Source organism: Pimephales promelas, chromosome 25, assembly GCF_988280905.1.
Source record: "Pimephales promelas chromosome 25, fPimPro1.hap1.1, whole genome shotgun sequence".
In the NCBI taxonomy this organism is placed as follows: Eukaryota; Metazoa; Chordata; class Actinopteri; order Cypriniformes; family Leuciscidae; genus Pimephales; species Pimephales promelas.
In genome coordinates, this window is record NC_142793.1 from 15187314 (window position 1) to 15203594 (window position 16281).

General features: G+C 37.5%; 1 protein-coding gene across 1 annotated transcript; it reads right to left on the bottom strand.

The window, feature by feature from the left end:
- Window positions 1-1814: 1814 nt before the first annotated feature.
- Window positions 1815-12811, bottom strand: klhdc4 (kelch domain containing 4). Its single transcript, XM_039648053.2, has 12 exons — window positions 12522-12811; window positions 12326-12417; window positions 12166-12244; window positions 11234-11332; window positions 10880-11016; window positions 7273-7365; window positions 6677-6839; window positions 4836-4914; window positions 4505-4713; window positions 4019-4427; window positions 2933-3055; window positions 1815-2345 (listed from the first exon to the last, which is right to left on the bottom strand). Exons 1-12 carry the CDS (start codon window positions 12618-12620, stop codon window positions 2173-2175), a joined length of 1755 nt encoding a protein of 584 aa, XP_039503987.2. The 5' UTR covers window positions 12621-12811; the 3' UTR covers window positions 1815-2172.
- Window positions 12812-16281: the final 3470 nt, after the last annotated feature.

The following is a 16281-nucleotide window of genomic DNA, read 5'->3' on the forward strand; positions in this document are numbered from 1 at the left end:
TTAAGGCTTTTAATTGTTTTTAAAGATGTCTCATTTGCCCACTAAGGTTGCAATTATTTGATCAAAAATAAAGTGATAATAATAAGAAATGTTTCACAGTATTATTGTTCTTAGTGTAGAAAACCGTTGCGCTGCTTAATATCTTGGCGTGATTTTTTACAGTATTCTTTGATAAATAGAAAGTTTTAAAAAACAGCATTCATTTATTTATATTTTATCATCTTTGTTTTTTTTTTTCTTAATTCAACCCAAAATCAAAAGACAGGAATATTTTGCGAGGGTTTTGTGAGGTCGGCAGACGCTTTCTGAAACTTCGTTGTTACTTTTGGTCAGAAAAAGATCATTAAATGTCTCAATTTACAAGCCTATTCAAACTGTGTCCAAGCAAATTAGATAATGTGAGGAAAAGTGTCCCCAAGCTATTGAATTAGTCAAGCCTCAATTATGAATCATTATCTTCAATCAAACTCTCTTTCTGATTGGTTCAGCGGACTAATGAGGTCATAAAGACAGCCAAAAGGTAAATAAATGGAATAAATCAAGTAATGTGACCTACAAACATCTTAGTAAATCTTAAAGAACAAACAATCCTGTCCCCATTTCTCCTTGTTTAAATGTCTTTCTCTCTCTCACACACTCACTCTTCTGACACGCCTCTGACGACAGCAGTTTTCTGTGCTTCAGGACGTCAGAGCAGCGTTTTAAAAATGGTGACTTTTTAGTTATTTATAAACTCTGTCTTTTAAAAGAAAAAAGAAATAAAGAATTGTAAAAAAAGATGGCGAGATAGAGAAAGAGGGGAGATGAGGAGACAGTTGGCTGCGTAATCGTAACCTCATCCATCTCTCTATCCGCCATTTATTATTCATTAGCTTCTCATTCTACATCGCTCATTCTTCACAGCCAAAAAAAAAAAAAAATAGGTCAATGTGGGAAGCGCCTTTCATTTAGAAACTGTGATTGCTGCATGGCCATCCTCTTTAGCTTTCTTTAGTTCAAAGTCTTGAGGAAACTTCTCATTAATGTTTCTGTTTTTCACAAAACACAACAAAATCTGTTCTGATATTTGTCGCTATTATTTCTCACGTTTATAAAATTTATTTTTTACCACCCCATTCTATTGTTTTATTTGTTATTGTTAACTAAAACTGTTAAAATTGTTTTGATTTATTTAAATAAAGTTAAATAAAAAACTTAGACTTCATTGAAAAATAGAAATCTTGATCAAATGAAATTTAAAAATATGATAAAATTAAATATTAATACATATTATAATATTATATTAACAACACTGGTTTTATACTTATGACAGTACATTTATTTAGCTTGTGATTTCATTCCTAGTAGTTGTGTCTAGAGTGCTCAATGGCAGTACAATAAAGAGACAAAAAAGGTTTCCTAGTCAAGCTATTGAGTAAAAAGTTAAGCTAAAAGTTGTCCAAAGAGAGTAACATTCATTATGTTTCCTTTAGTAGCCGATAATATCTCTTCGACTCAATTTGTTCATGTCACGTATGTGTGAATATATAAAAAAAATCCCTTTTTATAATCGCTAGTCAGGAATAATGGCACTTAAAATAAAAAAAATAAATAAAAAAATTCTCTTTGACATTGAAACAGGACAGAAAAGAAAGATTATGAATAATCTTCTCTGGTTCAAATCACTAACTATATTGCATGATTACTTTTAACAAAATTGTATGTTGAGGGAGCCAATTTTAGGTCTATTTTTGCCTTTAATTTGTCTATTGATTCCGCATTACTTACTTACTACCGCATAAACTTCTGTGCTAAATGACAAAATTAATCAAATATTTTGATTTAAAATTTATGAAATTTAATAAAGCTTAGTATGATTTACAGCAGTGGTCACAACCCCAAAATGGCTTCCAAATCTGCTCAGAAAGGGTTGTGGAAAGCAGGGAAAAAACAATACTAAACTACTTTGATGAAGAAATAATAATAATGACAAAACGGCAATGCTTTAGAAACATTAAAGTCAGAAAAACATGCTATAGCTGCTTTTAAAACTCAAACACACATTCATTCATTCTCTTTTGTTCACTTTCTCTCTCACACACACACACACACGAGAACACAAATACATTCTCCTACAAACAAACCCTTTAATTATCTTAGCACACGCACAATAATTAATAATAATAATTAATCTCATTCCTGATCCTCAAAGACCACCTTTGCCATGGCGTGGGCGACCTTTTGTACTTTCTTCTCTTTGGCATCAGGACCCATGTTTGCTCTGGCCAGACCCAGCCAATACTTCTCAGTCCGTGTTTGATAATCCACAAGAGCTTCTCCGGGATTTACTGGGGGATGGTCCGCATCTAATAGAGAGATACAGAGAAAATGTCAACACTTGTTCAGATTACCGCTTCCGATCTCTTAAAAAAAAACCTAAAATATATCTTTTTGTTCACATCAACAACTTTGGTATTGCCACTTGATGTTCAATGTAAAATCTGGGACACGAGGAGCTGAAATGGAGATACTTTAAGCATGCTACCCAACCATTAGGCAGCCACAAGCTGACAATCAGTGATGTCATTACAACTGACAAGCGAAACAGGCATCTAACAATAATGAATTTGAGCGAGACGGACCCCAAAGCAAAACACACAGCTCTGGTTGTCAAAGAGGATCAGTGGATTTTGATCTGGGTCTTGGCAGCTAAACCCTTGGTCATGTCTACCTCATGGACCTGACCCAAATCATGGCCTTGATCATTAAAGTAAAATGTGTGTGTCCTGCCACAGGGATGGGCTTTGTATTGCTTAAACGGGTATGAAACACATTATTTTGAGTCAGTTTTGAAAGAAAACTTAACAAAATACTTATAAAACCAAAATACTCTCTGTCATAAATGTGTATGACATAAACTTCAAAATTAAGAGGACAGTAGCAAAATACATACTTTCTGCACCCTCCTCTTCAGATTCGTCCTCTTCCTCATCATCCTCCTCCTCATCACCTCCCTTTGCCTCCTCTTCTTCGTCTTCATCTTCCTCTTCTGATTCTTCCAGCCACTCCTGCGTCTCTAAAACAAGGAATTTAGCGCTCGAGTGTGGCGATATCAAGACACTGTTGGCATGCTTATTGCTACTACTGAACACTTAAACGTGATTTTAGTTTGAACAGCAGTCTATGAGAACTTTTATCATTCTCTGAAAACTGTGGACATAAACCTTTCAACAAGAGCATTTAAAAGAAAAAATGAACAAAATAGAAAAACCTTGAAATATACAAAAGTATTTGCAACCTTTATAGACGGATAAATACACAGACAGACAGACAGACAGACAGACAGACAGACAGATAGACAGAAAATACACAGACAAACAGACAAATTCACAGACAAATAGACACAGACAAACAGACAAATACACAGACAGACAGACAAACAGACAAATAGACAAGACAGACAGACAGACACACAAACAAACAGACAGACAGACAGACAAATACAGAGACAAATAGAAAGATAGACAAACAGACAAATACACAAACACACAGACAGATAGACAGACAGACAGACAGACAGACAGACAGACAAACAGACAAATTCACAAACAGACAAACACACAGACAGATAGACAAATAGACAGACAGACAAATACAAAGACAGACAGACAAATACACACACAGACAGACAAACACACAGACAGATAGACAGACAGACAAATACAAAGACAGACAGACAAATACACAAACAGACAGACAAAAACACAGACAGACAGACAAACACACAGACAGAAAAACAGGCAGACAGACAGAAAAAAAACAGACAGACAGACAGACAGACAGACAAACACGCAGACAGACAGATAGACAGACAAATACACAGACAGACAGACAAACACACATACAGACAGACAAACACACAGACAGAAAGACAGGCAGACAGACAGAAAAAAAAAACACAGACAGACAGATAGACAGACAAATACACAGACAGACAGACAGCTGAAGATAATGGAATTCTAGGCCTCTTTCCACTTACTGGGGTCCATTTCCACTAGGACGTCCCACAGGTCCATCTTATGCAGGTCCAGGCTGTAGAGATCGCTGAGGGTGAACTGTCGATCCCCCACCTCAAACATTCCGCCATACAAGTACAACTTGCCGTGCTTTACTGTTGCCATGGCGCTAGAGCGAGGACAGGGCTCCACCAGGGAAGCCATTGCAGCAGCCTCCACCTCTTCGTCATCCTCCTCCTCTTCGTCCTCAATGTCCTCCTCTGCCTGTGCGGCTGGAATCACTTCTTTGATGGTCATAACAGTTCCGTCCTCTGCGACAATCTCTTTAACAATCTCGGTGGGACCCTGTGCCTCCTCTTTCTCCTCTTCAGTTTCATTCGTCTGTTCTACCTTCGCCCCACGGCGCCTCTTCTTCTTTTCTGACTTGTTTCCCTGCCAAGAAAAGTAAAATATGTTTATATTAATGTCTCTATTGAGGGGCTTAACTAAAGCAAAAACGTCACACCAACCTTTAGCTGGGCAGGAAACCACCGATTTTTGTTGATATCATAAAAGTAAAGATCATTAAAGAAATCTCCATCCAAAAACTCCTCATCTTCCTCATCACAGACGCCACCGAAGAGGAGCGCTCGGCCCCCAGGGCCCACAGCCAATGAGAAGCCAGAACGAGGAGGGGGCTTCACTCCTGCAGGGTTCACTCGTGTCCATGTCCACTTTTCTGCAAGACAGGGGCCAAAAATCATAAGCTAATCTTTTTCAGAAATGGGAAAGTGTATGAAGAAATGAAGAGAAAAGAAGCCGACGTTAAACAAGCGATCACCGAGGCTCTAATTATGGTACCTTGCTCCTCTTTGCCTTCCCGTCTCAGCAGGAACATGTCAGAATGAATGGTTCCTTTATCCACATCCTTCTTCGCTCTCTGGAAGAGAAAAGCGGCCATTACCACCTACGTCTGTTTACTCTCGTGGGTTTACTCAAGGACAAGCTCCTGGAAATGATACAATGCCTTGCTCTCTGTGTAGAGCAGTTGAAGTTGGCATCAACATGCTCATGCAAAGCGAGGCTAAACACAACATAGCTTACCTAGTGATGAAATCAAGGCTAAAAAGGCTAAATTAATTACACTTTATCTCACATGTTAAATATGGAGGTGATAAATATCCCCATTTTAAGCCTTTAAAATGAACCGCCTTCAATTCAATTTTGTTGCATTATTTTGGAATAGTTGGCTGTATAAATGAAGGCACTGTAAAATAGTTTATGTGACCAGACATCAATAGGATTGTATAATAAAGTGGCAAGTTGCTTAGCAACTATTACCATGATTTATTGGACATAATTACATGCACAAAAACACAGTATTCCCACAGTTCATATACTATAGTAGAAAGTGAATATAGAATTTTGATATATAAAAATACTGTGATCAAGTTGAATTTTCAGCATCATTACTCCAGTCTTTAGTGTCACATGATCCTTCAGAAATTAATCTAATATGCTGATTTTTTGTTCACTATTATCAATGATGAAAAAGTTCAGTTTATGCTGGTAAATTCTATTATATATAATATATTATTTATACCATGGTCTGTCTGAATACTCGATTCTGATTGGCTGGAAGGTGTGAAATAAAACCGTTTAATGCACAGGTAGTTCCAAGTCAGTTGAATCACCATTCTATATTAATGTGCTGTTTTCATTTAAGCGTGTGCACACGCATACGTAACATCACACGCACACGAAACTTATCAACGCTGCCCCACGACTTTTAGTAATAAAATAGATTCACTACTGAATCGCTACATATTTCTCAGCAAAGAGGGGGATACATCACATTTTTTAATGTAATTAAAGACATAGCTTCGTTGTTAATGGAGACACTAGAACGCATCTCTCTCTCTCTCTCTCAATTATAAATTCAAATAAATGCTATAATTCATTCGTTCAAATAAATGTAATTGTACGCACTACTTTATCTCTAAAGTAAAGTAAAGTACAAATAAGTAAATAAATAAAAATTGTACTTGGTCTCTGCATTGCCTGTACAGAGAAACCCATGTTTATTTGTCATCAGCTCTCAGGGCTTTTATGAAAACTACAGATTGAGCCTTTTTGAATCCCCACCCATGGACAGTTGGATGACTCGGACAGAAAGAGCTTTTCCCCTCCGTTTGGCGTAAAACACTTTGTTTATGATGGTCATCCAGTTTGAAATGTTGAGTACAAACACAGAGGAAGTGTTTAGCCACTTCTTACAACGCGCTGGATCCTCACTGTTTCGTAACTCACTCCACTAAACATTTACTCTTTAAATTCTTGCAGTCGACACTATTATGACTAAAAGTTTGCTAAGAGGTAATTCCTACTAAATCAAGGCGGTATTTGACTCTGGTCAAGCACATCCACAGCAGTCTGGTGGGAGTGGCCTCGGATGGCAACATGCCCAGTGAGTTATGGGTGTTTTGGCAAAAGGGAAGACAACACCCTTTTCTCTGTTGTCTCTAGTCAGGTAGCACCGATTTTAAAAAACAAAATGTTTTGCATTTCATCTGTATATGCAGCCTAGTTTTATTGAAAGCCCATTTTGACAGCAGGGAAAAAACCCTTTAAGTGTAAAATCTGAGTAAACAATTACAGTGTGAAAAATAAAGGAAAATCACAGTAATAATCAAAACACGTACAGATTTGGAGTATCCGCCATAGATGATGATGCCATTGCCGTCGGGAGTGGGGGTCATTTGACAAGCTGAACGTGGACATGGGCCAGTTCCTGTGGGCTGGAGACGGCTCCATGTCAATGTGTCCAGGTTAAATGCATGGATATCATTGTAATAGATATAATCCCTGTAGAGCAGTGAATAGAGAATATTCAAACAGTATTAACGTTCATTTGAATATTGATTTCCAATATATATATATATATATATATATATCTATATCTATATATATTCCATATATATATATATATATATATATATATATATATATATTAAAAAAATATTTAAATTCAGTTTTCAAATTAACATACTATAATTATTAATTAATATTATGATTTATTAAATAAATAAAAATTTCCAAGGTCATCTCATCCAATAAATAAATACATTCACTGAATTTATTAATTCATATTCTTCTGCACATTTTTTGGAACCTGTAGTAGTCAGGGATGCAGATCTCATTCCCGCTTCAGGATACAACAAAAAGTTCAACATTTTCCTTACAATCCTGATTTTAATAAGAACAAGTTGAAGATGGGGACCTCTGTATCGGCCTGTACCTGGTGCTCTCATGGAAACCTCCAAACACAAGTAGCTGTCGTTTGCTCAGGACCATGCGATGTCCACTCCTGCCAGACGGAGCGCCAGGAGCTCTGAGAGGTCGAAGCAGACATACTTCTGGTGGTCAGACAGGTGGTCAGGATGCCAAGTCTAAAGTCAATCCTGTTAGTTTAGGGATAACCTCTATAACCTCTAGTCACAGCATGACGACAAAACAGTGGACAGACGTCTTAAAGTCCCTGCTGAACTTCCATAAAGAGTAAATACAATTAGACTTCCAGTTTGACTTAATGAGCACGGTCTTCATTAAAGGACTGTGTCAGTGTTTCAGAGTCGTTTTACAATCGAGATACTATTATCGTTTTCTTTAATATTTTATATTTGTTTTTATTTTTCGAATTTCCATTTTCATTTTAATTAAAGATGCAGTTCGTAGCTTTTTTTGGGGGGGTTAAAAATTATCCCAAATACATATTTGAGAAAATACATAACCAGCCAGTGTAAAAGTCATGATGTCATGTTGCATAGCTCAATTCAGAGCGGTAAGCTTGTAATAATGTTTTTATTTCCAGTGATACTGGTGGATTTCCGCGGGAGATTCGAGCATGTCTTTGCGTCATTGTGTCACATCTGTACACATAAAGAAGAGTCTCGGCTAGTAGGCTATATTGAGTCATTACGTCACATTTGTACACATAAAGAAGAGTCTCGGCTAGTAGGCTACAGTATATTGAGTCATTACGTCACATCTGTACACATAAAGAAGAGTCTCGGCTAGTAGGCTATATTGAGTCATTACGTCACATCTGTACACATTAAGAAGAGTCTCGGCTAGTAGGCTATATTGAGTCATTACGTCACATCTGTACACATAAAGAAGAGTCTCGGCTAGTAGGCTATATTGAGTCATTACGTCACATCTGTACACATTAAGAAGAGTCTCGGCTAGTAGGCTATATTGAGTCATTACGTCACATCTGTACACATTAAGAAGAGTCTCGGCTAGTAGGCTATATTGAGTCATTACGTCACATCTGTACACATAAAGAAGAGTCTCGGCTAGTAGGCTATATTGAGTCATTACGTCACATCTGTACACATAAAGAAGAGTCTCGGCTAGTGGGCTATATTGAGTCATTACGTCACATTTGTACACATAAAGAAGAGTCTCGGCTAGTAGGCTATATTGAGTCATTACGTCACATTTGTACACATAAAGAAGAGTCTCGGCTAGTAGGCTATATTGAGTCATTACGTCACATTTGTACACATAAAGAAGAGTCTCGGCTAGTAGGCTATATTGAGTCATTACGTCACATTTGTACACATAAAGAAGAGTCTCGGCTAGTAGGCTATATTGAGTCATTACGTCACATTTGTACACATAAAGAAGAGTCTCGGCTAGTAGGCTATATTGAGTCATTACGTCACATTTGTACACATAAAGAAGAGTCTCGGCTAGTAGGCTATATTGAGTCATTACGTCACATTTGTACACATAAAGAAGAGTCTCGGCTAGTAGGCTATATTGAGTCATTACGTCACATTTGTACACATAAAGAAGAGTCTCGGCTAGTAGGCTATATTGAGTCATTACGTCACATTTGTACACATAAAGAAGAGTCTCAGCTAGTAGACTATATTGAGTCATTACGTCACATTTGTACACATAGAGAAGAGTCTCGGCTAGTAGGCTATATTGAGTCATTACGTCACATCTGTACACATAAAGAAGAGTCTCGGCTAGTAGGCTATATTGAGTCATTACGTCACATTTGTACACATAAAGAAGAGTCTCGGCTAGTAGGCTACAGTATATTGAGTCATTACGTCACATCTGTACACATAAAGAAGAGTCTCGGCTAGTAGGCTATATTGAGTCATTACGTCACATCTGTACACATAAAGAAGAGTCTCGGCTAGTAGGCTATATTGAGTCATTACGTCACATCTGTACACATTAAGAAGAGTCTCGGCTAGTAGGCTATATTGAGTCATTACGTCACATTTGTACACATAAAGAAGAGTCTCGGCTAGTAGGCTATATTGAGTCATTACGTCACATCTGTACACATAAAGAAGAGTCTCGGCTAGTAGGCTATATTGAGTCATTACGTCACATCTGTACACATTAAGAAGAGTCTCGGCTAGTAGGCTATATTGAGTCATTACGTCACATCTGTACACATAAAGAAGAGTCTCGGCTAGTAGGCTATATTGAGTCATTACGTCACATCTGTACACATTAAGAAGAGTCTCGGCTAGTAGGCTATATTGAGTCATTACGTCACATCTGTACACATTAAGAAGAGTCTCGGCTAGTAGGCTATATTGAGTCATTACGTCACATCTGTACACATAAAGAAGAGTCTCGGCTAGTAGGCTATATTGAGTCATTACGTCACATCTGTACACATAAAGAAGAGTTTTGGCTAGTGGGCTATATTGAGTCATTACGTCACATTTGTACACATAAAGAAGAGTCTCGGCTAGTAGGCTATATTGAGTCATTACGTCACATTTGTACACATAAAGAAGAGTCTCGGCTAGTAGGCTATATTGAGTCATTACGTCACATTTGTACACATAAAGAAGAGTCTCGGCTAGTAGGCTATATTGAGTCATTACGTCACATTTGTACACATAAAGAAGAGTCTCGGCTAGTAGGCTATATTGAGTCATTACGTCACATTTGTACACATAAAGAAGAGTCTCGGCTAGTAGGCTATATTGAGTCATTACGTCACATTTGTACACATAAAGAAGAGTCTCGGCTAGTAGGCTATATTGAGTCATTACGTCACATTTGTACACATAAAGAAGAGTCTCGGCTAGTAGGCTATATTGAGTCATTACGTCACATTTGTACACATAAAGAAGAGTCTCGGCTAGTAGGCTATATTGAGTCATTACGTCACATTTGTACACATAAAGAAGAGTCTCGGCTAGTAGGCTATATTGAGTCATTACGTCACATTTGTACACATAAAGAAGAGTCTCGGCTAGTAGACTATATTGAGTCATTACATCACATTTGTACACATAGAGAAGAGTCTCGGCTAGTAGGCTATATTGAGTCATTACGTCACATCTGTACACATAAAGAAGAGTCTCGGCTAGTAGGCTATATTGAGTCATTACGTCACATCTGTACACATAAAGAAGAGTCTCGGCTAGTAGGCTATATTGAGTCATTACGTCACATCTGTACACATAAAGAAGAGTCTCAGCTAGTAGGCTACATTGCGTCAGTACGTTACATCTGTAGACATAAAGAAGAGTCTCGGCTAGTAGGCTATACTGAGTCATTGTCACCTCTGTACACATAAAGAAGAGTCTCGGCTAGTAGGCTATACTGAGTCATTACGGTGTAGGCCAGTGCCAGGCATTAAGAGTCTGAGCTACAAAAGGCGAAAACTATTCTATTTCAACTATTGTGAAAACTATCTGCCAATGTCTTGCATTTTAACAACTTTTAAGGCTTGCAAAAACAAAATATGTGATGATGTCTAGATATTAGCTCAGATTGCATTGTCTTTCACTTGTAATACATTCTTGAGTATTGCACAGTCCACAGTGAGTTGACAAAAACATAACAATTCTCACTTGATTTGCTCCCATGTGCGTGTGCCCAGGTGAAGCACCCACAGATCTTTATAGTGATAGAACTGCTCGCCGTCAGGGGACGCAAACTCCCCCCCAAATATCCACATCTGCCCCCCACCCTGGGGAACCACCACTGCCTGCAGGGAGATGGAGAGAGAGCTACAGAAATATGCTTGAGATAAATGATTCTTCTGTAAAGACAGTCTGACCTCTGGTGGTGAAGTCTGTAATAACATGTCCTTCATTACCCAAATAGAACATGGTTCCTTTGCTGCATCATGCTTTTTGTTTATACATTTTTTTTGTCCAAAAATACATGTATTTTTACATATTTCAAGTGTGTTAAAGAAGTACCTGTTGAGCGCAGCGTCTTGGAGGAGGGTTCGGGATCTCGGCCTTCACCCAGGTGTTCTTCTTAATGTTGTAGAAGAATAATTCATTGTATAGAAAAGTCTAGAAGAACAGAAACATTTAAGTGATAAAGGTTTTCTGGGAAGGATATAGATTGCACATAATAATCATCAACCACAGCATTCACAGTTTCCATTTAAACACATAATATAGCTGACCTGTACATTTGAAAAATCAACTTTGATTTTTTTTTTTTAATAAAAGTTTGTTAGTTCAGGGGTTTCAAGTCCAAAATCACACTCAAAATATGAACAACCTCATGCAAGGGAGCCCAATCTTAAAACTTAAAAGCCAGCTATATAATTTCATATATAAAGATAATATACTGAAAAAAAAGTATATGTAAAATGTTTCTATTATATCATCATATAATTGTTTTTTCCCCTACACTATAACACTGTACTGTTGTACGTATTATTTATTTAAATACATTTGTATCATTTTAATAGAATGTTTATTTAATTTTATCCATTTATATTTAGTTACTCAATCTTTTTTTAGTTATTTTTACATTTTCCCTCACTGTTTATCTCTACACTTGGGAGGCCCTGAACTCCAGTTAAAACCCCTGTGTAATGAACAACTGTGGCATTTGCTATAAACTATGGTTTCATTTACAATGGCACCATTTTGTAAGGGATCTATGACCTGTGCTGGAAAATAGTTGGTTGGAAAACAGTTGGTCCATGGTCCATTACCTGGTACTAGACCATCTTGTACCAGCACCAAACCAGAATAAGGTGGTCAAGATGGTATTTGGAACATGACAGCTGATTGACCAGCTAATGACCATCTTAGATCAGCTAGAAAACAGCTCCAAAGCATAGCTAGGCTACTGTACACATTCACCAACATGCGTGCAATCAAAAACCTACTTTCTTCCCATTGAAAAATTCCCCTCCGAATAAAATCAGCTCGTCTTTTTCAGGATGCGCACATAGAGAGGCGTTCAACCTGTGGAGAGAACGAGCTGTCAGTCAAAGGTTACAGTAACATTCACGTGATTGATTCATACCTGTACACATGAACGCGCACCTGGGTGACGGAGGGTCACACACACTCTCTGTCACCTGCGTCTTTTTCGCGTCCAGAGACTGAAATTCTGCTATTAAAGCCTCTAAATCCTCCTATTTCAATAATACACAAGTATTGTAATAGTATAGTAAACAAAAGCATTGTTTTCTGATATGCAAGTTATCCTGGGTTATAGTGTTGGCATAAATTCCCTCACCTCTTCTCTTTTCGATCGTTTTGACACCTTCTTCTCCATTTTGGCGGCGGTTTTCACCGCTCCTTTCACTTTCTTTTCTTTTTTACCCTTTTTACCCATTTTGAATGCTTTAGAGAATACAGAATGAAGTAAGCGTGACCATTACAGCCACATGGAGAATTAAATGAACTACAAGACAGAAGTATGATATACTTCCGCCAACAACAAGCTGGATGGTTTGTTGTGAACGCTCCTGCGCTACAGCGACACTTGCTGGTCTGGATGAGCTTCTGTGAATTGCAGGACACCGTCTAATATCACAAATACAACATTGTCTAAAACTAAAAATCTCTAGAAATGGAAATTGCACAAGAAAAATTATAGGTCCTACGTCTTAGAGTGACATACTCCACAACATCATGCGGCAAACAGCAGGCTTTAGGCTACTCAAAACCATAAATAGGGCTATACTGCCCTCTTGTGTCAAATTATATTTCTTTTTTTTTTTTCAACACATAAAACCTAAGCCGCAATTAAACCCATCCAATTCTCGGTACACCCTTGATTAAAAAAACCTGAGTTCAAATCCCATTCTTGCTTAACTCCTGTAACTTCAGTGCCCAACCCATGTGTATCAGGACAAGACGTGAAATAATCACGTTGGTCCACTTTGGAAAACGTGTAGATGTCACGGTTTAACTGATAGTGATAGTTTGGTCATATATTATAGCCTATAGTGTTTTATAATTCGCTGACCCAGAAAAGGTCACATATCAAATCATGTATGAATATGAAGCCTCTACATTCCTCTGAACAATGTGGAATGTGTTAACAGCGTGAACTGATAAGGTTTACATTCGTTTACCATGGGACCACTCCTACGGGCCCTGACCCACATGAAGCTCTGTTTCACATCCTCCTCATAACTGTAACACTAATTAGCATGCATGTCCCATGCAACGCTTTTGGTTTGTACACCTTACGAAAGTTTCCATAATAATATATTTTATCGAAAGTCACATTCATTATAATGTGTCGACTCAACAAACAAAACAATGACACTACTCTGTTTCTCTGTTTCAGTGTTATGTAATGGTCTAGGAGGCCAGAGGAAATTAAAATGATCTGAATCTGTGAGAAATATCCTCTCGTACTGTTGACACTCAGGAGCAGAGGAGATAGCCTTATCTGACGGGCACTCTTATTTATTAAATTATTTATTACTAGTCAGTTGTATGTATGTGCAAGAGAAACTGCATGACATTCCATTGGTTTTCTTTGCCATTGGGCTCAAAAAGTGAATTCCATGAAAAATGAGACCATGAAAACAGGCTTTAAAGTGATCCCAAAAATTAGTTCATACAAGCAATTTTAGTGAGAAGAAACAGTGAATATGTGTATTTTGATTAAAAAAAAAGTTAGTAGACTGGTTAGTAGACATGGCGCGCAGTCCCTTTTAAATGTTTCTAACATAAAGGACAAATAAAAGTCTGTTGCCAAGCACATGACTGCTTGAATCTTTCTTCCAGTCACCTGACCGCCATTGTGAGAGTGGGATTGTGACCTTCAGTGAGATTTTTCTAATTCTGTGTGTGTGAGGCTCTCTGCCTCCAGACTTCCAGTCATATGTCTCACCCCCACACCTTTTGACCTCTGTCTTTCCACCCCTTCCAATCCCAGTCTTCTGTTGTTGTTGCTTTTTGTTCAGCCATGCGTTTTCCATAAAAACAAATGGTGCAGAAGGACATGAGGCCTGTCAGGAGTGATTTCTCTGTTTCATATCTTGTATTTGAGTGCACAATAAGCATGATCACTGAGGAAAGTTATGATTAATCAGTGAGTTTAATCTCTAAAATGGATATGGTTTGTATATGGTTCGTCAACTAATGCGAATGTAACTGAAATATTAAAATAATTGCTTTTTAAATGAGAAAACAATCTTGACGTTTCTAAATCTCTCAGCATAACAGTTGTTGGTTCAAGTATGGCTGTACTTTTAAGACTTCTTTATGTAAAATGATTGATATGGTTGCTAACTCCCGAACACCGGCATAGTTCAAGTTGTTTATCAGTAACTTGCTAAATACTTTTTATACTTGTTTATATACTTTATACAATTGTTGATTTGTAAATGTGAGCGGTCATTTGTTAAAATGTCAACATGTTAGTGTGGTCTTGTCTCGCGTAACCAGACCTTCTGACTGATGGTAGAAGGTCTGGACCCTATCGCAGCTTTCAGCTCAGAGCCACGTCATTCTGCCAGTGGCAAAGAAGAGGTTTGAGATCCTAAATATATTCAAGGGCTGCCTGTTTGCTAGAAGGTTACAAGCCAATCACAATAAAATGGATCACCTCACTGAACACAACAAAATTGGTAGGATTTTCAAATGTTTTTTTTATATAGTAAGGCTGCATTTATTGGATAAAATATATTTTTATTTTAATATATTTTAAAATAGAATGTATTCCTGTGATGCAAAGCTGATTTGCTGCTCAAGGAACGTTACTTATTATCACTAATGACAACCTTTGTATAGAAGGTTCAAATGCATTTATTTGAAATAGAAGACCTAAACATTATATTTACTGTCAATTTTGATATATTTAATGTATTTAAAGATGTTGTTGTTGTTGTTTTTTAAATCTTACTTAATATTTTATACAACCGTTTTGTTTGCCGTGTTGCCTACCATACACTGACTAAATTAATAATTTTCGGATAAAAAGGTACTGCAGTTTTTATTGATATTGTATGTCCGCGTGTGTGTGTGTGTGTGTGTGTTTACCTGAGAGAATTAACTCTGCTGCTTTAGTCTCTTGGCAACAGGGAAATCATCAGTAATTTCTCTCTGGTTCAAAGATAACATAATTTGTTGCCACAGTGTTCAATATTTTCATTATGGTCAATATCCGATCTCATCTCATTTCTTTATATCACAGACATCTCTGTGGTCACGACTCTAATACAGAAGCCTTTTGTGCAGCTGATATCGGGATGGAGCAGAGGGTCTGTTTTCTTTGGTAATGCAGGCTCATCCGCACACAAGTGCACGCATATCTCCAAGGTATATATCCCAGCAAACACTTAGGTGTAAAATTGCATGTGTTCCCTGACACTGAGACCAGAGGTTTTGAGCAGTGCAGATGGGGGCGATGAGGGGGTAATAGTTCTGTTCCAAAAACTAGTGTACTGCCTATATAGGGAGCAAAGCTTCCAAAAATGTATGCTTATTCTTTTTACTAAATAAAAAGGCAGCATAACAAATATCCTTAGTGTACATGGCCACCCCAAAATGCACTGTGACAAGCCCAGTGGGGGAAAAACAATTTAGAAAGCAGATGATTCAAGAAATGTTGATTACAAAAATGCTCACATCTCATGCAATACCAAAAATATCACTAAAACTAGTATTTGGTAACATTTACATTTTACATGTAACTAACTAACTAACAGGATTCTTTGACTTCAAACAAGGACATAACTTACCTGACAGGTTTTCCAACATTTCATACAAATTTGGAAAATAGAGCCGCAGATCTGACTCGGGTGTCGGTCAGTCGACTAGAGGTGCTTCACTGTCCTTTCACATGATGAGGTCTGCAGTCAGAAGGAGGTCAGTCAGTGTCTACATGTTACATTTAACAGTATAAAGCTACTCGAAGATATTACATAAATATGCTTTGTTACATAAATATGCTTTTTTAAACTTAAAGGGATAGTTGTCAGCATTTACTGACCCTCATGTTGTTCCATACCTGTACTATGAATTCTTTCTTGTCG

What these genes read in the sequence shown, in the direction of transcription:
- klhdc4 (XM_039648053.2), bottom strand. Translation starts at nt 12,620, where the DNA reads ATGGGTAAAAAGGGTAAAAAAGAAAAGAAAGTGAAAGGAGCGGTGAAA. An exon ending in CAAGACGCTGCGCTCAACAG is followed by an intron (nt 11,017 to 11,233) that starts GTACTTCTTTAA and finishes ATCTCCCTGCAG; the next exon opens with GCAGTGGTGGTTCCCCAGGG. An exon ending in TGAAGAGGAGGGTGCAGAAA is followed by an intron (nt 2,346 to 2,932) that starts GTATGTATTTTG and finishes TCTCTCTATTAG; the next exon opens with ATGCGGACCATCCCCCAGTA.